At 33.6% G+C, this 24,017-nt stretch overlaps 2 protein-coding genes and 1 pseudogene across 2 annotated transcripts; 1 reads left to right on the top strand and 2 right to left on the bottom strand.

Moving 5' to 3' along the window:
• Positions 1-3,877: 3,877 nt before the first annotated feature.
• On the bottom strand, positions 3,878-11,179 carry LOC114419857 (integrin-linked protein kinase 1-like). The gene is made up of 11 exons (XM_028385660.1): positions 10,608-11,179; positions 10,268-10,342; positions 10,063-10,179; positions 9,157-9,251; positions 8,611-8,731; positions 8,426-8,505; positions 6,049-6,108; positions 5,726-5,847; positions 5,547-5,632; positions 5,348-5,463; positions 3,878-4,325 (listed from the first exon to the last, which is right to left on the bottom strand). The coding sequence occupies exons 1-11, from the start codon at positions 10,872-10,874 to the stop codon at positions 4,199-4,201; spliced, it is 1,266 nt and encodes a 421-aa protein (XP_028241461.1). The 5' UTR covers positions 10,875-11,179; the 3' UTR covers positions 3,878-4,198.
• Positions 11,180-16,295: 5,116 nt separating this feature from the next.
• On the top strand, positions 16,296-17,056 carry LOC114417784 (annotated as a pseudogene).
• Positions 17,057-21,829: 4,773 nt separating this feature from the next.
• LOC114419856 lies at positions 21,830-23,675 on the bottom strand. Its single transcript, XM_028385659.1, has one exon. It carries the CDS (start codon positions 23,264-23,266, stop codon positions 22,193-22,195), a length of 1,074 nt encoding a protein of 357 aa, XP_028241460.1. The 5' UTR covers positions 23,267-23,675; the 3' UTR covers positions 21,830-22,192.
• Between the last annotated feature and the right edge of the window lie 342 nt (positions 23,676-24,017).

The raw sequence follows: 24,017 nt of genomic DNA, 5'->3' as shown, positions 1-24,017 counted from the left end.
ATAATTTAAATAAGGAGACCTAGTATGGAGAGTTTAGGGTGAAGCTCGAAAAGACTTTGCAGAAGGCAAACTAGCCCCAAATTAGGAGGGACCCTTCAAAGTCCTACATAATCTACATAATGGAGCCTACAAGCTCGAGGAACTGTCTGGAAAAGTTGTACCTCGAATATGGAACTCTACTCATTTAAAGTTTTATTATAGCTAGTCGATGTAAAGGGTGATGTACTCTTTTTCTTATCTCAGTTTTTTATCCCTATAAAAATGTGAAAGGGTTTTTACCGAAAAGGTTCTAATGAGGAACACCTGATCAAACCTTATCAATGAAGACATTCACATTATGCTATTTTTTGTCTCAATAACATCCTTTCGAATACTCTCTTTGGACAGGGAGGATTTCTTTTTTGATTACCCGACAGTTCCCTCTTGACAAGACCATTTCAACTAAGGTTAAACTCAATCCATCTAACAATTTCCTTCCGAAAGACCATTTTGGATAAGGTTGAACTTAATTTGTCTAACAGTTCCCTCTCGAAAGGCCATCTAATAGTTCCCACTTGGAAGACCATTTTGGCTAAGGTTGAACTAAATTCATCTAAAAATTCCCTCCCAAAAGACCATTCCGACTAAGCTTGAACTTAAAGTCATCTACTATTTAATAGAAACACCTATTTTGATTAAAAATGAATTCCCAAATTATTTACTATATGACCACAAGCTAGATGCATAATTTGGTCTAAATACATATAAAGGAGAACACTTCATTAAAAAGTGAAATATTTCATTAATGGATAAAAGGATGAGGGCCATCATTACAAAAGGCGACACTATCGGTCGAAAGTACATAAAAACTTAAAAGTTTTTAGGAACCTTCGTCGTGATCATCCCCTTGTGCACCTCGTTGTCATCATTACCATCATCTTCATCCTCCTAAACCCCGTTGGTCATATGGGTCGCTACAGGAGGGGTCGTCGACAATTCAGCAATAGAAGCCCCATCTTCGGGAATGTCATCAATGGGAATCAATTGCCCATTATAGACATCCTTATCCATGTTAAAGATGGACTCATCTGGCACGTCACAATGAAAAAGCACTTGATGAAGGTGGTGATTGAAGCTGGATGCATGCACCTCAAATACATCATCACAAGCCTTCTACTCAATGCGAGCCTTCTCCTTCCTGTTGTCATCCCTCTCTTTGTTCACCAAAGCAAGTGAGGTCCTTAGCCTCTCCATCTCCTCATCACTCAACTTGGAAGAGTCTTCAACTTTGATGGCTTGAGTCTCAAGTCCTTTCGCCTCTAGCTCAAGGGCAACAACTCAAGCCTTCAAATCCGAATTATCTTCGACCAAGTTAATGTTAAGGGAGAACACGACGACAAGGGATTCTTCAACTTTCTTCAACTCCTCTTTCTGCTCCTTTGCCCTTGAAGAGCCTTGAAGGTGTTGGGCAATGGTTGTCGTCCATTCTTGAAAGGCCCCAAAATTGGTCCAATTGGCAACATTATCACTCTTGTTTAGCACATGGCAGTCGTGTTTCGAGTTATGGGCCAAATCAACAAAACGGCTCAACAAAAATTCATTGGTGAAGAAACCACCATTGGTTAGAATCGAGATGTTGGTGAAAGGGTGAACACTCGAAAAATCCAACATTCATTGTTTCATCTTTCTTCTCAACATGGACCGCTAGCGTTTCCAAGGTGCATCTTCAGCCAAAGACTCATCATTTTCTTCCCTGACTATACTTGTCCTTGAAAGGGCCCTGACTAGACGATTTGAAAAGCCTGTCGCCGTATTAGCATTATGACCGACCCCACGACTGATGTTGTCCACTATCTGCTTCAAAAAACTATCCAAAAAGGTGGAGAGGTCAGTAAAGCCCTCTTTAGCAAATGAGACGGTCAACAAGAATGAACCAGACTCTATGGAATCGGAACCTAAGGACACGACAAATACCTCTTCATTCGAACCCCTGACCCTTGAACCTAACTCCTCAGACTCCTTTGAGTTGTCTCTAAATGAACCCATTATTCCTAAATTACAAACATACTTGATATAGAAAAAAGAGTGCTCGATCAAGAGAGGTAAAAATAAGCAAGGGTGAAAAGTTGACATCTTTCACCCCTTTTATAACAATTGGGCCCTAGCCCAAAACAAAATCCCACCGTAGGATTATGTTTGATCAACGGTGGGGAATGGAAAGCGCTTCAGTTATCAAACAAGGAAGATGAAAAGACAATGTCAGAGCACATTTTTTCATCCCAACTACCACGACCATAAAACAAAACTACCACCAACTTATGCAAGCCTTTTCTCCCGCACTATGTCGACCAAGAGCCCCTCACGTAAGCCCCTCTCGGTCACGTATGACCAATTAGGCTAGGGGATCAAGTATATTGGATAGGTATTCAATAGGGTCATAGGTTCAATCATCATTTGACAAGAACATGGGGTATTATCCTAGGTAGGATCCCCTTCACTTTGGTGATGTCTTGCATGCTTCATTTTAATTTTTTTTTTAAAAGTTGATTTAGTTCATTTTTATTTGTTTTTGATAACAATGTTATTGGTATAAAATATCTAGTAACTTTGTCGATAATTAATATTCATCAAAAAGTAACATTTGTCCAAGTGACAAAACCTTCTTTTAATAATAGTTTTACATTTATTTTTAAATTAAATTAATTAATTAAATATGTTGATTTTGTTTCAGTTTTTCCATTTAGTTGGTTGCTCCCACCCGAGTTGTTAAGAGCTCAAGTTCTGTTAAGATTCCAAAGGAGAAGTAGACTAACATCCTTTGAAACACCTCTAAAGTTGGGGAAAAAAAAAGAAGTAACAATAGAAACGTTTCATGCATTGTTATGCAAAAATAAAGGAAAAGGACAAAAGAAAAGAAGGAAAAAAAAAAACCATTAGATATTGAAGAGAGGGAGTAGAGGAAGCATATAAAAAGGAATGGAATGGAGAACCTAAATTTGAAATAGGATACAAAACCCATTAAGGAGAGTTTCCAAATTTATCTTAATTTTCAAATATTTTTATTGTTACATGTTACGTTTTCAAATTCAAAATTTTAAGTCATAATAAGAATTGATACGGACATTAAAAAAACTTGATATGGATACTTCACACTTAGTCATTGCATCTGAAATTTATCTTATTTAAAAAATAGTTTCTTTTTTAATTATGTTTCCAAAAATAGATGTTGTAATAAATTATTTTCCGTAGTAATTATTTTCATTTAAATTTAAAATATGTCCAAAAATATTTTTCCAATTTTCTATTATGTGTTAACAGAAATAATTATCATATCAAATATTGATGATAATTATTTATATAATTAAATAAAGATTATATATATATATATGATTGTATTTAATTTTATTTTGTTTAGTCTCATTTTGATTTGAATTTGAATTGCTTCCTAAATGTATATCATTAAAAATAAAATATTTTTATTTTCGTGTAGTATAGATTTATTTTACACACATTATCAAATCAGAATATAATTATCAAAAAATAGATTTATTTTAAATTTTTTTGGAGTAAATGAGTTGTTTATAAAATGAGCACTGGATATACTCTTATAGCTCCAAGAAACTAAAGAGATCGTAAGGCACATCTGTCATTTTGTTTTCTTCCACTTTTGCATTTAGGCAGAAAGTGGGATTGAAGCTTGCACCTATTTGCTCCTTATGGTCCCCGGTGCACAATTTATTAAACTAACATTTATTCACGTGAAACTAGCGAAAAGAAACTCCCATGAAGTGCAATACCAAAATAGTTGGTAGCATCTATACCAGAGGAATTGGTAAGAGAAAATAGAAGAGTGAAAACTATTATTAATTTTTAAACGAAAGATGGAACATTTAACATCGGACAGCATGTGAAGTGGCTTATTTCCTCAATTAGTTTGTACGCTTTGTACACTTGAAACGCTTTACACTTAGGCAACAACTTGCATATATATGCTCGCTTGAATGAAACGAGAGCTTTAATGAGGTAAAAACGTAGTAACCAAAGGCAGGGCAATCAACATCACCTTTTTCTGCTCATTAATCCAAACAGTTGAAAACAAGTATTGACTTTGCAGGTTTTCCAGTATGCTCAACCTATCCATAAATCCGGCACCAAACCAGAGAATGGTAATGTTAAATAAATCATCTGAATTTCTGAACAAATTAATGCTATTAGACATTTATGAGGTAAACAAGTGCCAGTGATTCTCTGTAGGTAAATTCTCCTTGATCTTTTCAAGCCGTTTTAGGATCTCTATGAAGGATGGTCTCTGACTCATGTCATGAGCCCAACACTGCTCCGTTAACCTAAAAACAACATGAAAGGCCAAAGTCCATAAGATTGCTCATATGATCAAGGCCTGCCTAAACGAAATAAATGTTTACTTGCTATAACTTCTAATAACCTAATTTACAAATCATTCCCGAACCTCTAATTCAGTGATCACAAAGAAAGAGTTTAAATCATATTTATGCTAGTCACACACTCACTTGGGGTTAGTGAAATTGGAAGTACTAAGCAACGACAGTAAGCATATAGTTGGTCAATGTTCGTCCATGTATGGTGAATGAGGGAAAATTTGTAACCATTATTAACCATCCCTTTCAGTGTAAAGGTAAAAGATGGGACAACAAAATAAGATGTCTTTCGTGCTGTTAGGGCAATATACAATAGTAAGCTTAGTAAGTAATGACATATCAAATGGCTTAGATATCACAGAACATTTAAAAACACACTAGAGGATATGCAGTTAAAAATCTCAAATCAAACCAAACGAGTTTGTAACAAAGCAAAGAGAATAAATCAATCCTAAGTCAGATGTTGAACGGTCAGACTTAAAATGTCAAGGATATCATTAATTGTAGGGATGCGTTGCTCAGACATGAAATATCTTCTCTATTGTAAGCATCTTGGAAAGTACTTATATAGGACACATCTAAGTAGGTGAACTTCCAATTGTACCATTTTTAAGATATCAACTTTCCTTTTCCTCCCAAAGTGAAATTAGACCACATTATCCACCTAATTTTAAGCCAGGACACAAGTGGCCTACATTAGATACTTTTTTTCTTTGACTTGTAAAGGACCTACTCGCTTAAAAGCTTCAACTATAAGGTGCAAGCCTAGAAATGATTTATATATCTCAAACATGGCTTGTTATGTGAAAGCCATATTAGGCTTGAAGTGTGAACAACCATAGACGTAGACCCACTTAGAAGAATGATAACAACACAAGCTCTTCAACATTTGGTGAAAGAGCACCATGTCAAGAATTAGCTTTCAAAATAGAGTGCTGGAAGATTAGATAAAAGAAATGTATCAGACTTACTCTTGCAATTCAGGAGTATAACCCTTTGCCCGAAAATGAGGCCTGTGTCCCTCAGCAGCGTATTTTGCTCCTTCATAAGGTTCACGACTTGCAAAAGGTGGTTCACCTTCAAGCATCTGCATGAGATAAGGATATCATGCATTAAAATTAGCTTCAAATTGTATTACATAAAACTCCAGTATTAAGTAAGCAGAATTACCTCGTACAAAATCATTGCAAAGGAGTACACATCAACCTTCTTATCATATCTCCGATGTTTGAAAACTTCAGGAGCCATGTAGCGGTCTTTTTTTTTATCCCCAAGAAGAAGGAAATTAATTTAAGTTTTGCACAAGAATGGGATACTAACACTTAAAAAGAAATTCTGAGAATACTCACAGCTCCCAGTTTCACCAGTCATTTTGTATACATCATGAGAACTCTGGACCGTGATAAGCTTACTCAATCCAAAATCTCCAACTTTTAAATGGTCGGCACTAGAATTGACTAAAAGAACATTCCTGAAATTTCAGAAAATAAACTTCAACATATAATACAAAGGCTTCTGAATTCCAGCTGCACGTGTTTTACGGCATAAAATTTTGTCAATCTGGTTTCTTCAATTTGTTCATAAGCAATACATCATGACATACTGTCTGTAGCAGCCTAGCAGGTTATCCATAATAATATTTTCATATCTAGGTTGCAAATAACCAACTTACCTTGGCTTTAGGTCTCGATGAATTATAACATTTGGTTCATTGTGAAGATAGGCCATTCCTCTACAAAACAATATTCACAAATCATATATTAGCATAGTGATGAGATTAAGCAAAGCTGAATATAGACAAATTCTTCTAGATTTCCTAATTCTATTATCTCAGATGATTAAATACAGGATGTGTGAAATTGGCTTAGATATACACTGGTCATAGTATTTTATAGAGATCAAGGAGGCTAGCCAAAGCAAAATACAAGCGATACATTTGTGATTCATGTTAGTCCAATGACAAGAGCTTGGGCTATGAGAAGTAAAGGGACTATGGCAAACCTAGTTGCTAAAATTTGTACAACAGTCTTGGATAGCAATAGAACAGCATGGGTCTACTAGATTGAAGCTTTGAAAGACTAAATGGAGTAGTTTAGGCTATGTTAATAAGTGAAGTAAGACTTAAATAATGAGTTGAAATTCATATGAGCCTTGCAAATTCAATATGGCCTAATTTGGGCTTCTAGTAGTTTAGGCGTACTTTTGTTAGTTAATTATGAATTTTGGACTTGTAATGGTTTAGGACTTATTTTCATTAGTTGGTTAAGGATTTTCAGTTAGCTTCCATGTTTTGAGCTTTACTTAAGACCAAAATTGTATTGGTTACTTTTTGGCTACATAAGCTAAAGAAAACATTGCTTTTAGGAGTTGAACATTACTTTGGATAAGAAATTTTGGATTCTCTTCTCCATTGGTGGCAGTTTATTTTCTTCTCAGGGGTTGTAAAATTCTACTAGAATGTTATTGAGAATCATGAGTAGAAATCTTGTGCAAAGTTCCTCTCCTTAGAGTATGTGATTGCAAAAGTTCTCACTGGGTCAAAGTTGATCAATTTTGGTTCGCCGGTGAATATTATTGTGGGTTTTAGGAATTAGACTCATACGTAGTCAGAATCAAATTTCAATTCATGTTTTTCTTGTGTCCACATATCTTTATCCATCTTCTTTTCTGTATCAGTTTGGTATCTAAGGTTCCTGATTGTTAGCTAAATATTATTTGTTTTGTGACTTTATATTTTCAAAAAGAATAACAAAAACAAAAAAGAAAATAAAACACTTCTGCATTTGATATTCCTTCGATTCATCAAATTATTTTCTTGTTCCTACATCCTTTTCTGTTAGTTGACAATTTGTCATAGAATCGTACCTATCTCTTTCATATCCTTATTAATTATTATCACGTAGTCCTTATCAATTATTGTTGTTTCTATTAGTAGATATCCTCATCAATTCTTCTTGTTTATACATCATTATCTATTAGTTGTTAGTTTGTGACCATAAGGTTGTCGCGCTCATCTCTTTCTTGTTCATCTATCTTAGATATTCGAGATTTGATCACATGTGATAATCCAAATCTTTTCCCTTATATTTCTATAATTCTGAATTGTTTCACTTTTACTATAGCATTCTAAAAAAAGGAAACAGAAAAGGCAAAAGAAAAAAGAGAAAAAAAAAGGAAAAATATAATTAAAAAGAATAAAAAAATATTATATTTTGATCTTTAGACCATAATAGTGTTTGGAGTGGTCCTAAGTCCTTTTTTGTCTAAGTGGTTTGATTGTTACTCCTTTCTAGTTTCCTTGTGTTCATAATTTTTTGTCTAGTGATCTTCTTGATTTCTCAGAAAACTTGCTACCAGGATCTTACTCTTCTTGATCTTATTTAGTGATATTTGATCTCTCCTTTAAAGAAATTAAGTGGTGGAACTGAAATCAAGTGAACAAATATGAGTGTGTGAGGTCATTATTTGAGTGCATAAACATGAGAATATTATTGTGTGACTTTCTTTTTTGTTGACTAACATTTTATGCAGAGATTTTATCATGACTTCTAAATCAAGCTACATGGAAGAATAAGAAGTTGCATTGATCTTGAAAGCTATGCATCAACAATTAGAAGTTTAGAATGCATGAATACTGTGTTAGAAGAAATAAAATTGCATAGGCAGAGTAAGGAAATTACAAGCTTAAAACGAGATTTAGGATGGATAATGGTGGAAGTAGGCAAGCTAGCTGATATCCTAATTATAGAGAGGACTTTGAACAATAAGAGAGTGAAGTTGAAGGTTTCTGGCCTAGAAGGGGTAGAAGAGAAATAAGGAGCTTCTGTGGCAGGAACTCAATGCCACAGTTCTTCAACAAACTGCTGGGTGTTATATAACAGATGTAAAGATAATAGGAGAGCACTTTTGGGCTAATTTGTTTTTTATGTGCTTAATTGTTCATAGTTAAGATAATTTCCTCCTATCCTCCTCTTATGTATATCCCTTCTATTCTTAATTTCTTTTTAGAAGAAAAAAATAAAAAAGATAGATATGGTAGGACACCATACCTGACAATATCCATGGAAAAGTTGATAGCTGTTGCAGGACTAAGTGCACCTTTTTCTTTGAGGTACTGATGAAGATCACCCTATATATGAATGAAACAGAAATTCAATTAAAAGCATAAGTTTGTTAAACCAAAAACTAGGTGTAGATTGCTTAATCTGACGGAAATTATGTTTTATTCACATACCCCTCTTAGATACTCAGTAATTAGCATAAGGGGCTTCCTGGCAGTAACAGCTCCAAGAAACTGAACTATATTGGGGTGTCGAAGCTTCACTAACAAATTGACCTCATGCCTGAAGTCCTGACTGTATAAAAATTAACACACAAAATATAAGATATTAAAAAAAAAAAACTGGGACAGAAAATATGATTTATATTGCTGCAGCCCCCCCTCCCCTTCCAATAATTTTGATAATTCATCACACACAGACATAACTAACCATCCAAATATCCAATGGATTAGAGTAAATCATTTGTCCCTAAAGAAGTAGGTTCAACCTGAACAACATACATTTAGCAAAAACAGTTCAATTACTAGCTAATGTCTTTCCCTATAGCCCCGTGTAAGATGGGGCAGATGACCGGTAAAAGCAAGTCCTTAGACCTTAGTTTTAACAACTTCACTAGTCACAATCACAAGCAATCAAAAGACATTCGCATCACAAATAACAACTAACTAGCAGCAACCTAATTGAACACAAAATACTAGAGACAGAAGAAAGAATCTCACATCACCAATCTATCTTCTGAAAGAGATGGAAGAATACGTTTAACAGCAACTGGTGTTCCACGCCAATGGGCTTTTAAAATCTCACCAAAAGAACCCTTCATGAAACATAAAAAAATACAAGAAAACAATTTAAGTCATTGAAAAAAAAAGAAGCTAAGATCTTGTTTGTTTATTATTTTTTTAAAAACAGTTTTGTATTTTCTAAAATTTGTTTGTTCCTTGAGCACCCATTGAACACATTTGGAAATGCTTGTCTCTTGACCATATTTATATTTTCTAAAATCTTGTGAACACTTAAAACAGAGCATTTCAACAAAACAGAAAAAGATGAAAAGAAAACATCTTTCAGTTGTTTCTATTTTTTGGTTTTTAAAACACTTGTATTGAAATAAAAAATCAAAACTTAGTGTTTGGTTTGGTGGTGAGGGACCCAAAATCATGGTGGCACCATGAAAAACCTGGAAGCAACTAGCAACTTAGAGTTGCTTTGCCTTCAATGTAGAAAATAAGAATTGATTTTGGCAAAAGTGAAGGCATTAATAGCTCGTGGATGAGAAATAGATTGCTGATTAGTGTAAAATTGTTTTCAATATTTTTTTTTAAAAAAAAAAGTGTGAGAGGAATCAAACAGGCCGTAAATCGTTCCTTTCTTCCCACAATCAGTGATAAATAAGATCGAAAACCCGACAACTGTCCTTCGATTATGATTACGAAACAACAATTGAATTCACTATCAAACTTGCTACTCTAGGCACTAAAGCATACAACTAATCCATGTTTAAGAAACAATTGCTGAAATGTAGTGGTGGAACAAAGAGTTGACCAAATCAGACAGCAAGCTGTGAAATCCGTTGACCAAAATCACGTCCACCACCGAAACAGAGAAAATGCAGAGGCGAAACCTACCTTTCCGATTCGCACCGAGTTGGAGAAGTCGAGCTCGGTAGGCTCGACTTCCCAATCACACTTGTTCGGCAACGGCGGCGCTACCGGCTTCGGCTCGAAATGGCTTCCATTTTGCCCCTGCCACCAACCATCACCACCGTTCAAATCTCAACAACTTCACTCATCACTGAATAGAAAATTAGACACAAAACAAAAGGAAACTCACAAAAGACAATCCTCCATGCGATTGCAAGAGCTCGATCACATTACTCTTCTTAGCTCCTTCCGCATCCGCCAGAGGCTGTCCAAAATTTCCAAAACCTAAATTTCATTCACTCATTTCACAATGAATAATACTATCATATACAGTGAGAAAGTAATTATAATAATTACAATAGTGATAATAATTAGGATCAAGGTTTTAAATATCGGTGGCAGTCGTATTGCAGTTTTGTCACGTTTTTTTATATCCTACAAATCGCGGACAAAGCCGATGTAGTCTCAATTACGGTTGCGGACCGATTTTTAAAACCTTGATTTGCATTGTTGTCAGTATAATTTATTACGGTGTTTTTCCAGCGATCTTGCGCGTTGACGTCGGCGCCGAACTCGATGAGGCACGTGGCGACGTCGATCCAGCCGTGGAGGGACGCCACATGGAGCGGCGTTCGGTTGTCGTAGTCCCTGGCCTTGACGAGCGAGGGATCCTCCTGGAGGAGCTTGCGCACCGATCCGGCGTCGTTTTGGTGCGCGTGCCACAGTATCAGCGACGTGCGACTCACCCTCTGTTTCTCCTTCTCCTTCTCACTGCTGTGGCTGCTACCCGAACTCATCGCTTCTTCTTCGAACTTGAATCGAAGAAGAACGGTTTAATTGTTATCTTCTGGTTTTGGTTTTGGTTGGTCCTTTGCTCAACGATATTTTGAATGTCACCTCATAATTTTTATTTTTTTTTATTCTTGCTCGTAAATTTCGTCGGGGGATTAAAGCGCGTGGGGTATATTATATTTTTATGCTTTGCATTTGCTGCCCCCTCTATTTTTCATTGTTGTTAGTTACTATTTAACTGCTTCAACTGAAACCGGATGTTTACGTGGATGGATAATTTTACTACCTCACCCTTTCTCGTCATAGTTATGAACCAACGATATTATGCATATTTTAATATGAATATATAATAATAAGAGTTTAATACAGTGTTTTACACCATTAACAAACAAATTATGACAAATTTTAATATAATTATTACAAAAAGTTAATAAATTTATTATAGTGATTAGTTTTGATTTAATAATCGCATAAAACTATGATTTTACACTTATCCCAAATAATAATATGATGTAGTGTTTATTCATGCACTTAACTGATTCTTATCGCGTTTTTTTAATTATGAAGTCTCTAGATCGTGACGAAGTTAAGGATTTGGACTGAAGAGATGATTTTGGCTTCATCGATAGCTTACTTCTTCAAATATATATTTTATTTTTTTCTTAATTATCAATTTAATTCCTAAATTATTTTAAAAGATTCAATTTGATTCTCATTTTTTTTTAAAATGCATTAATTTGATCGTTTGTCCTATTAAATTAACTTTGTTAGCATTGTGAGTACTAGCAATTAGGCATGACAACGGGGGCATTTGGAGACAGTTTTTACTTATCCCACCCTGCCCCTGAATCTCAACCGCCCTCATCCCCGCTCCAGAAGCGGAGTTAGAAATTTGTCCCCCATCCTTAAAAATTCATTGAAATATCTCGTTAGCAATTTAATCATAAACAACATTCATAGAATAAATACAATTTCAGACAACAATGACATAAATCAAAGTGATAATTGTGGATATCAATCATAACCTATGAAGCACGGACACGCCATTGAAGTACAGCGTCCCGCGTCGAAGGCGCACCGGACACGCAAACGGGTAAGACTCCGGTGCGACGCGGTGTCCGTTGCCTCCGCCGTCATTGGACACGGTTGGATGTAAGAAGCGTGCGATTGGACGCGGCCCACGAAATGGACACGTGCGATTGGACGCGGCCCAAGTCCAACAAGATATTTTATTATTTATTCAAAAAATGCTTACCAAATACGAAAATGATTCTTCTTCGTCTTCTCCTTGACGTTTCCCGCAAGCGGCCTCCACTGTTGCATGTCGTCGCCTCTGTTTCCCTGCACAGGTAGCTCTTTCCAATCATCTTCTTCGTCTGCTCCCTGTTTCTTTTTTGGTTTTTGTCACTGCCGGAGTGCCAGTTCTAGTTTCTCGGCTTCTCGCTGTCGTGTTACTGTTTTTTGGTTATTCTAATTTGGCTGCCGTGTTATTCTCGCTGTCGTGTTAGTGTTTCTTCATAATGAATAGTATAGGACCTGTACTATAGGTATGGAAGATTGGCACTGCCAAATTTATTGAAAGCAGGTATGGGCCATATTTTTTGGTACAAGATGGCACAATTTATCCGCCCGTGATTCCATGAATACCTGCTTGTGAATACTGGCAGTATTGGCATGCCTTATTTTTTGCCTTTTTGAAAGAAATAACCACACTTTCAATATGACTTTGACAAATTTAAAATTTTTTGATGTTAGATATTTAGCTCATCTATGTCCACTTAAATATGATTATTGCATGCGACAAAACTTTTTATAAGTTATACTTTTGCAAAAATATTATAGATTATTTATATGTTGATTTTTTTCCTTCATATATAATTTTTTTTCTGTAAAAACTTAAGCGTATAAAAAACTTAAGCATGTAATTTTATTTTATTTAATTATATATATATATATATATAGCCGTGTCCGTGTCCTACATTTTGGAGATTACAGGCGTCTACGTGTCCGTGTTCGTGTCGTGTTTGGTGTTCGTGTTAGTGTCGATGTTTCTTAGATCACAACATAAAACATATAATTATCAATACCAAACAATTAACATAAGTTTCAAAAATTTCACACAAGATTCAAACAAGTCTTAAATGTATGTAACTAGAATAAAATTCCAACATTAGATGTAGTGTTCATTCCTCCAAAATAAAACTAGCTACACTCCTAATTCTTCAATCATTGGATGTAATATTCATTCCTTTCCCATCATATTAGTTGCATTATCACCTGTATAAACCATAAACCAAAATTTTAATATAAAGAAGAAATTGATCATTAAAAATTTACATTCTTATTTGGCATATACTTTCATCATCTAAAACTATCTCATTAACCAAAGTACTACTTTGTGCAAGAATTTTAGATTTCAAAATACCTGTATCAAATATAACATAATATAAATAATTAGTTATTAAATTAGAAATAAATAGTCATTTAATATGATAACTAAATTAAGTATTCAAGACATTACCATAAATTTCAGCACTCAATAACGAACTTCTAGTGCACATCAATGTCTCTAAAGTAGTCCAATGAAGACGACTATGACTAGGACTTAAAATTTGGCCATCAGTACTAAAAGCATATTCAAAAGCTACTATTCATACATGAATAGCTAAGATATCATTTGCAGTTGCGTCAAATGTTGGATACTTGAGACCATTCGACCTCCACCACCACAAAATATTAAAATCAGTGGATCTTTGTAAAACATCATCTTCTAAATAATGACCCAACTCTATTTTAGCATGAGAACTTATGGCCTTTTTTCCCTTGAAATATACTTATCAAATTCACATAATTCATCACCTTTAACATTACCACCTTCAGGTATTGGAGAGCTATGGAAGGAGTCATCATTCATCTTAAATTGATAATCAGAAACCAAGTCATAACACAACTGCCTTATCTTACTAACTTGAGCAAAACAGTCACGTTCATACAAGTTTTGATAATAATATTGCAACAACTCCATTTTATATCTTGGATCCAAAACAATAGCAACTCCCATTATATCATGAATCACATCCCAATATTTATCTAATTTGATCATAATCTTTTTTGTCATTTTATGAATGAGTTCATTAGGAGAAGTAACCCAATGCTTGATTGCCAGGTTGATCTTACAAATCTTTGAAAAGTACATGTTAGTTGTTGGTTGTTTAGTAGCAAAAAATATTTTCGTTACAACATTAAACACTTTCAACCTCCCACACACATCCTTGGCAAAATTGCCACTATGAAGAAAACAAGTATATTGGGACTCCCGCTGCTTCAACCGAGTAAACACAACTTCATATGATATAGCAATTTGAAGCATTTTATAAGTTGAGATCCACCTAGTTGGACAATCTAAAACCAAAGTCTTAGTGCACGGGATCCTTAATTGTTTCACTGTCTCCTTAAAATTTTCCTTCCTTTTTGGTGTGGCTATCCAAAATGCTACACTATCCCTAATCTTCTCTATCCCATCTTTCACAAATTTCAACCCATCTTTTACAATCAAGTTGAATATGTGTGCACAACAACACATATGAAGTAAAGTCTCATCCCTTAATAAACTTCCTAAGTGCAACTTATATTTAATTTTGTCAATGATTTTGTCATTCGTGCTACAATTAACTAAAGTGATAGTGGACAACTTTGTATCAATGTTCCAATCCATCAAACACTTAACTAACACATTACAAAGCTTTTCACTTGAGTGAGGAGCGAAAACATAAGTGAACTTAAAATAATATATAAATAATTTAATCACAATCATACAAAAGTGCAAATAATATATAAATAGTTCAACAATTTTATCATGCAACAATTCTACAATGATATAAAAATAATTCAAAATTTTTAACATACCTCAAAATTTGACTTTTTAAGTTCCAAGAGGCATCTATATAATGAGCAGTGACAACCATATAACCCTTTTTTTGATTGCTCGCAGTCCACATTTCTGATGTGGTGACAACTCTTCCTTGAAGACTATCTAATAACTTCAAAGTTATTGATCTCTCTTCCGGATAAATTTTGAATATTTCTCTTTTGATTGTGTTTCTACAATGAACTTGAAAGACAGGTTGTAAAGTTGTTGAGTGTCTCCTAAAACCAATGATCCATAATGGAAAGTAGATACCCATGCATAATAATTGCATTTGCAAGCTCTGTCCTTGCATTATCTGCATCATAAGTTTTTGTACCTAATTCTTGCTTTCCATGGATGACCTTAGGCACGAGAAATGTTTGCCTTGTACTCCCTCCCATGGAAATCTTGTATTGAATACAAATTTGTTTATGCCCCCATAGGTGCGTTGTTCCATTCTTTGATTTTCCTCCCAACATTTTTTTAGCAATAATTGCATTGGGCCTTGTCTTGTCTATTAACTTTGACCTTTTCAAAATGCTGTCAAATCTCACTTTTAAGCCTACTTGTTCCTGTTTGTGTTGTCCCCTCCAAATTATCAGCTATTTCTTCTGCTTCATGTGGAAGAATGGATTCATTTGGTGTTGCTGAAGGGACATGGCCAGCAAAAGGTGAAAGAGTATAACAAGGACTAGGAGAAGGTGAAAGAGTATAGCCAAGAACAGGAGTTGTATCTTGATGTCCACTTTCTTGATCTGCCATTTCTTTAGAAGTAGTCAAATAAGAAACAAAGTTAGAAATTATTAAGAAAACGAAGATAGGTTTAACACAACTCCAATAAACAAGTGTATCATAAAAATAATGAAGTGTTCAAAACCAATCAATTAATTAACTAGTTTAATACGACTACAACAAACAGATTTAAAAAAAAGACAAGTTTAACTCAATTAATAATTAATCAATTTATTATTTATTAATCATTTACTAATTGATTAATTAACTAGTTAAATATAATGTACAGTTAAATATGGAAGAAATTGGTGTGCTATTTTATTTATTTGATTTATTAATGATATTGTTTATTTTTTTTGTCTTTGTAGATGAAATTAATGGTGATGTTGAGAAAGAAGAAAAAATTGTTTTGGATTTCACACACCATGACTCTAATGTTTAATTTTAATAGTTTAGAAGTTTATTTTTTATGACATTTAAATTTCAATTATCTTAATGTTGAATGTTTATTTTGAAGACTTCAATCACTTTAATATTGAATGTTTGGATTTGATTTAGTTTGGTTTTTATATTATATTTTATTTTAAGTTGTTTGGAATACATTTTTTTTTAACAAAAAAAAGGTAGAAAAGTGGGCCAGCCCGCATAACTCACCAATCCGTGGTGGGCCGGACCGGGCTGGCATTTTGTTAGCCCACACAAAAGTGGGCCGAGCTGGACTAACCCACATTTAGCTCAACCCGTTGCGGGTCAGCCCACATGGGCCGGGCTGGCCCGTTTTGATAAAGTAGACTCTATATTGGTAACCTTGATCTTAGAATTACAGAGTGAGGCTTTCTAACTACCCACCAAGACTTTGTTTTTGTTTTGTGGTGAATGTGCATACTGACATATTCTCTCCTTTTCTTCTCAATATGTTCCAGAGTTGCTTTGCTTAAAATGTTTTCTCCCTATGGAAAGATAATTTCTGAGGACTTCTTATGGCACACGCGCGGCCCAAAACGCGGGGAGTCACATGGTTTTGCTTTTATCCAGTTGATTGAATACATTAGTTACTTTACTTTCTAGAAATTTCTGATTTCCATTGTTAAAGTGAGAATGCAGGAAGCAGAATTAGCCAAGGAGAAAATGCATGGGAGGTTAGCTTGCGGCCGGCCACTGGTGGTTCGTCTTGCCGGTGATAAGTGCATGTTGGAAACAACTGATAGGTCTACAAAAGCAGCTGGTGAAGGGCACAAGATGCATCTCACTGGGTGGTGGTGCCATGGGACAAACAAGTCGCAGTGCAAAAATTGTCGCTACAAAAAACAAATTGAAATCCTTAGAGGAGGAGAGTTCTAGGACCAAGAAGCAGAAGCAAAGTGATTATACTTCTTGATTCAATTGTGTAAGTATATAATATGCAGAATCAAGGGATAATTCAATGGTGTATGAATTGAAATGTGGTGCAATTTGGGATAATCCTCATCCTGATCTTATGTTAATTAAAAAGGATAATTCTTTCTTGCACGGTGATTTAGGTTGGTTTTCTTTAGTGCCATAATTGGAATTGGGACCAGAAGATTCTTCTTTCCTTAAATTATGTTTTTCCAAATATTCATTTTCATTGGTTAATCTAACTAGGCAATTATTCATATGATACGGTGATGAAGATGGGATTTGACTACCTTTTCCTCTTCCAAATATTCATTTTCATTACTGGGATGGAAGTCTTTCTAAGTTTAACAAACATTATTCTTTGGTTACCAATCATTTCCTAACAAACATTTTGGGCAGTCTGTAAATTGGTTTAGTTGCTTAACTGTAACTCGATTTGATCAGGTTTGTGATGGTTGGCCTTACATTTTATTTTCTTTTGAAGATTTGTTTAGGCCTAAATGGACCTGATTATATCCTGTTATTAGAACTATAAGGTTGGTGTAACCCGTGACAAGGATGAACCTGTTTATTGGTCTTAACCAAAGTGGAGAATCAATCTATTGGCTTGACAATTCAAGTACTATTTACTGCCACCAAACTCTACAAATTTTAAATATCACTAATCTATAACTTCAATTCAAATCTTGACTTATCTGAACTCGTGCAATTCGGATATGACTATAGTGTTATTTGTAAGTTGACAATCCGGATATGACTATAGCATTAATTTGTATGGTGCAATTTGAATATGACAATTCACCAATAATAATGTTACCCTTCAAATTCTGACTTATTTGTAACTTGATTTGCTTTAGCCCTTAAAATGTAATTAAAGAGGATTTTGTAATTTTAAATGATATACTCTTATTTTTAAGCATCAATCGACTATACCAAGCTTCTTATCTCTCTCCCTTTCTTTTTTTTTTCATTTGGAAACTTTCTTAATCCAATCAAAGCATAAAGTTCAATTTATACATATGTTTGTTTTGTTGTAACTTCATTTAATTTAAGATCAAATTTAACAAGGTGTTTTAGCTTAATAGTTTATTTTCAACATAGAAATATGTCTATATTACTGTAGTAAAAAACCAAATAAAAATAAAAAATTAAATTTTATTACATAAAATTTTTACTATAAAAATGTTATTATTGTAATTTTGCAAATATAAATTCTATTATTTAATATCTACGTAGTAGGGTTGATATCGATTGTGGAAAAAATAATTTAAATTTAATTTGATCAAGATATTTAAATTAAAATGTAATATTTTTTTATCATATCTATAACTTGATATATTAAAAACTTATTAAATAATATACAGTTGTGTTCAAAAGAAACGATAATTTAAAATGAAAATCATATTTAAATTAATTAAAAATATATTCTTGATCAAATAAATTAACTTATTTTATTTTTTGTTTAGTTTTATTTCTTAAATCAATTTTTATAAAGATGATTCTTCAATTAAAATGAGCGTATTACCTATTTTGTGAAGTGTAAGTAAAGTTGTTCTATATATATATATATATATATATATGGCAAAAAGTTCATCCTACATGTATCATGTTGATTGAAAGTTTATGCGTCTACTTAAGTATTTACAGTAGAAATCTCTAAAAGAAATCATAGCACAAGTATCACCGATTCAAGCTGACATATATATGATTCAATTTGATTATATATAACTATTTTATTTTGATGCCAAAGTGGAGCTAACATATATATAACTACTTTATTTTAATGACTATTAAGTCACAAGTATCACCGATTCAAGCTGACATTAAATTTGATATATATATATATATATATATTATGTTTTAATTTGATCATTTTTTTTGTTATCAAATAGTTGGTGATCAAGAGAAACAAGTGCGGATTGGTACTGTGGGTCCTTTTGGTCTATATATCATGAACCAATGCACAAGAAAGCACCTCAAATGAGAAAAGAAATCATTGAAATCCATACTTTCTAAGAATTCAGATTTCTCTAATAATTCTAAAAATCTGCATTTTCATATTTTTTTAAATTTTCTTCATTTTCGGTTTTTGGGATTTAATGTATTTCTTGATCTTTTTCATTTAAGGAATTAAAAAGTTTTCTACCGACAGCAAGAAGCCATGGGAAAGTGTCTATTCTCATCCAGCTTTTTAATGATTAAAAATATGCAAGTATTGGATGGGAAACAAAATTTTATTCACAAGAAAGCATCTCAAATGAAAAAAGAAATCCTTGAAGTTTTCACTTTCTAAGAAGTAAGATTTCTCTAAGAATTCTAAAGATATGAACTTTCATATTTGTTTTTAATTTTCTTGATTTTGGATTTTTGGATTTAATGGATCTCTTAATATTTTTCATTTAAGGAATAAAAAAGTTTTCTACCAATAGCAAGAGACTATGGGTAAGTGTCTATTCTCATCCATCTTTTTTTATGATTAAAAATCTGCAAGTATTGGATGGAACCAAAATTTTATTCACAAGAAAGTATCTCAAATGAGAAAAGAAATCCTTGAAAAATCTGCACTTTCTAAGAATTCAGATTTCTCTAAGAATTCTAAAGATCTACACTTTCATATTTGTTTTTAATGTTCTTTATTTTTTGGTTGGGGTTTATGGATTTCTTGATGTTTTTCATTTAAGGAATCAAAAAGTTTTCTATCAACACAAGAAGTGGTGAGTAAGTGTCTATTCTCATTCATCTTTTTTCATGTTTAAAAATCTAGAAGTATTGGATGATACAAAAGAAAGATAAAAAATACTGATAATAATGTGTTTTTTTGTCTAATTTAAGAAAAATAAAATTATCAGTCTACTCTAAATTTCTTACATGATTTATAGTTCTATGAACTAATTAAAACATATTGTTTGGAGTAAAGGAATTTTCATCTACTTCCTCTTTTGCTATTGCTTTCTTTTATTTTTTTTCTGTTTTGCACAATTACTCTTAGGCTTGAAAGGTTACCACAAGTCATTCTCTTTTGAATAAAGTCTTTATTCATTTGGCTACTTGATTAAAAAAAAATCCTTGCTGAAGAGAAGTTAATTGGAGGATGGGAAGCAAGGGTGTCTTCATTCTTGTGTTGCTTGGGGCACTGACAGGTATGGAAGAATTCAAATGATAGCTTCTTCTAAGTTTATTTCTGGAAGTATTAGATGATACAAGAAAAGGTAAAAAATATTGATAGTAATTTGTTTTTGTTAAATTTAAGAAAAATAAAATTATTAGTGTACTCTAAATTTGTTACATGATTTATATTTCTATAAACTAATTTAAAACACATTGTTTTTAGTAAAGGAATTTTCATCTACTTCCTTTTCTACTATTGTTTTCTTTTATCTTTTCTGTTTTGTTCTCTTGCACAATTACTCTTAAAGCTTGAAAGGTTACCACAAGTCATTGTGTTTTCAATAAAATATGTATTCACTTTGCTACCTGATTAACAAAAATGACTACTTTTAGAAAGAAAAGTAGTGGTTTTTTTTTTGCTTTTTTTAATATATTTTTTAAAGGAAATAATGGACCATGTTGTACAATTCAAAGTTAATTTAGGTTTGGTTTTCAAAAAATATAAAATGCTTTCAAATGCAACAATATATAATGGTGAATATATTTAAGCACAATGTTTCTTAAGCCTTTAAATGCTTTTTTACTCTCTCATAAGATTAGTGTATATTTATATCATTAGTAATTCAATTTTAATTAATTTTGGTTATCATTTACTAAATTCGACACAATTACAATTAAATGAATACAATTATACTATACATTTAATTTTGGAGCTTATTTGTGTGTTGCACGGTTTGAATAATAATGTGTTACTTAATATAATTTTTTTATGCTTAATATATATATATATATGTCGTATCCTCGTGTCTTATGTTTTAGAATTTAACCGCAATGTTGATGTCGTGTCCCATGCCGTGTTGAAGTCCATGTTTCATAGGTTCACACATATAGCGCCTTAAATATTGATATATCACCTTTGTTGCTTTCATAAGTAGAAAGTTACTGCTTTCACTTAGGGAAGTAGAATGGCCATTCTCACCTTTGTTGCAAATTGCAGGGGCAGATCACCAAACTAAACTATACTATACTATGGTAGTATTTTATAACCTCGTACCGTCAACAAGTGAAACAACAAAATTTTGACAAGACTAACAAATATTCTCATACATAGAACTAGAATTAAGGGATCTAACTCAATGGGTTGAACATTGTGTGTGAGTTATTGTAAATCCCCTGGTACCTGAGTTCAATTTCTATGAATAAAAAAAATACATAGAACTAGAAGGAATAAGCAGTTAGGCACACATAGAAAGATCATTCAATGCAAGCAAAATCAGAAGGAATAAGTAGTTATGCACACACAGAAAGATCATTCAATGCAAGACAAAATCAGAAGGTGAATCCCTTAGACAGTAATCTACATATAGAGATTTCTCAATGCAAATGAGCTCAGTATACTTTTTCAAGAATTCACTTGGTCCATACTGATTACCAACAGATGAGCTGATTCTTTATATGTAAAAAATTTAACAATGTATTACAAATTGTAAAAGGCATCACGTCCATTGAATTAGAGAACAAACTTTCAAACATCACAGCAAGTATTTTCCCTTAGTAGGAAGATTTTTACATACCAACCTAAGACCTCTCAGAGAGGCTTGTCGCATGCCTTAGCCTAGAAAGACCCGTAACCATTTTAGAACAAAGAAATATACTTTTAAGCATCGGGGGATATTTGTAAACGACGGAGACAAATAATAGAACAGAATTTAATAAACTCGCCTTTTACATCTTTCTCGAATAGCACAGATTTTAGAGAAGAGCATATTAGTCTACATAAGCTAATTGTAGTTCATTAATGTTTTAAATTAAAGATCAAACTGTGTATCACAAGCGAAAAATAAAAATGTGGTTCAATTTAAATTAATTTCTTCCATTTTTGTCTATAAAATATTAGCTTTTCCACTGACACTCAAAAAACAAATACATCGAATATCCCGCTTATATGTTTCTCCATGTTTGTAATATAACTAAAAGAAGCCATTTCCGTAAGCTGAAATGAGCAAGCTCAGTAAGGTAAAAAGCCATCCAAAGTCATTCACTCTATATAGCTCTCCTATCCAATGCTCAGAGGAAGAACTGTTGCAACTTGCAAGGTTCCTCAATGGCCAACACAATTTTCTGGGAACAATCTCTTACAGCGTCCCTCTGCATCTTATTAATTCAATCGGCACAATCAATGTCATCATGCTGGCAATGTCATTGAAAGCCCACTGATTCAGCCGAAATGGCCATAGTTTCTAAAATTGACTTGCCTTCACTGTCTGAGATCTCCATGTTAGAAGATCTGCAACTGAAATAGAAAACTGCACTCATCATGGAATCTATAAGCACCACAAATGAATACATTACCACCAAGAGCGGCCCTTCCCACACTCTGGAAGATCCATCACCATAGCTCAATGTCTTTACTCTGTGCTCAAACAAGCCCTCCACAAAGGCCATTCCTATTGTTGATCCAAGAAATATCAGCAGACCCACCTGTGTCTGTCCCTTGATCAAAATACTCGACCGAAGCATCGCCTGCGCTCCTGAAACATCCTCCAACACCGAGATCACCATCGCAATGTTGCAGATGATTATGGCTTTGGCAAAGACAACCGAGAAAACCAGCCCAACCAGCATTGCACAGTACACAACAACATCGGGCGAAAAACCAAGAACAGCCAAAGCACTGCAGAACGCGACAAGGAAAACACAGAACAAGGTGATGCAGCCAACTACAACTGTACACACCCACATATATGTGAAAAGGATTTTCCTCCAAAACTTGGCAACAATCACACAAAACTTGGAAGCATCGACCTTCTTCCTCGAATAAGTACAATCTACAGAGTAGACAACCGCGGCCTTCGACAACAACAACAATGTAGCATAGAAAGGAAAGCACATGGCCGATGAAACCACGGTCTCCGCGAACCGCTGACAAGACTGTTTGATGATTGGTCTCAGAGGGAGACCACTAGTCTGTGCAACCAACATAAGCCTAATGGACAGATTCTTCACAATAGACTCATCCACTATTACATTAGACAAAAGCACGGCAGAAACAGGACAAATAAGCATGAAAGCGATTGCCATGAAACCCCACGAATTGAACCTAAGAATCCTAATAGTCTCTCTCAGAATTTCCAAAGCGTTCATCGATTGGATTTGATAATTGCGATCACGAACAGAGAGTTCCATGTGCTGAAAAGGGGTTCCCTCGGATCCCTCTTTTCTTGAATATTCAGACCTAATTCTGGGAGAACAACCTCCACTGGAAATCTCCATTTGGGTGTTCAGAATAATAGTAATAAAAAAAAAAAGATTATTTCATTGGAATTCAAGATTCACGCTAAGTTTGAGGTAAAACCCAAGATCTGAAACAGCTAGATTGAGCTCAGAAAAAGTGAATCACGAAGTGGGGGTGTCTTCAACAAGGGAATTATGAGCGGTGGAGGTTGAATTGAAAAAAAATGAAGGAAGAGAATGAAGAAATTGGGGAGATACAGTACCTAGAAGATGGGAATTGAATTGTGGACCGTAGAAAAGTGCAGCATTGAAGGGATTTTGTGTGGGAGAAGAAGAAGAAAGGGATTTTGTGACTACCAAATTCTGTGTCCCTTGCACAGTAACAGAGGAAGGATTGCAAATTGTAACTTAGAATTCAGATTTGTATTCTAGCTCTCAGGCTGGAGCTGTGTACTGCTCCAAAATAAATAATTTGTTTTGTAATTATTATTTGACCTTAGAAGCTTCATACCTTTTTCGGTAAATATTCAAAAACATTTTTTAATTTTATTATTTTATTTTAAAATGAGATATTTGAATAAAAAAATTAATCAATATTTTATTTTTTTTATTAGTTTTATATTTAGTATAGTTTTATTTTTATACGACTAATATAAATATTATAAGTTTTTCATTTGAGATATTTAAATGTTGTGAATGTTTTATTTAGCCTCTTTATAATGGGATAAATTTAAAATTTAAATAAAAACTCATAGAAGTTAGAAATGTTAAATGAGAAAATAAACAAACA

Source organism: Glycine soja, chromosome 7 (genome assembly GCF_004193775.1).
Source record: "Glycine soja cultivar W05 chromosome 7, ASM419377v2, whole genome shotgun sequence".
Taxonomy (NCBI): domain Eukaryota; kingdom Viridiplantae; phylum Streptophyta; class Magnoliopsida; order Fabales; family Fabaceae; genus Glycine; species Glycine soja.
The sequence above is the reverse complement of the archived record's forward strand: the minus strand, read 5'-3'. Positions and strand labels throughout refer to the sequence as shown.

What these genes read in the sequence shown, in the direction of transcription:
- LOC114419856 (XM_028385659.1), bottom strand. Translation starts at nt 23,266, where the DNA reads ATGGAGATTTCCAGTGGAGGTTGTTCTCCCAGAATTAGGTCTGAATAT.
- LOC114419857 (XM_028385660.1), bottom strand. Translation starts at nt 10,874, where the DNA reads ATGAGTTCGGGTAGCAGCCACAGCAGTGAGAAGGAGAAGGAGAAACAG. An exon ending in ACTCGGTGCGAATCGGAAAG is followed by an intron (nt 9,252 to 10,062) that starts GTAGGTTTCGCC and finishes TGTTTCATGAAG; the next exon opens with GGTTCTTTTGGTGAGATTTT. An exon ending in TCAGAAGATAGATTGGTGAT is followed by an intron (nt 8,732 to 9,156) that starts GTGAGATTCTTT and finishes ATTTTTATACAG; the next exon opens with TCAGGACTTCAGGCATGAGG.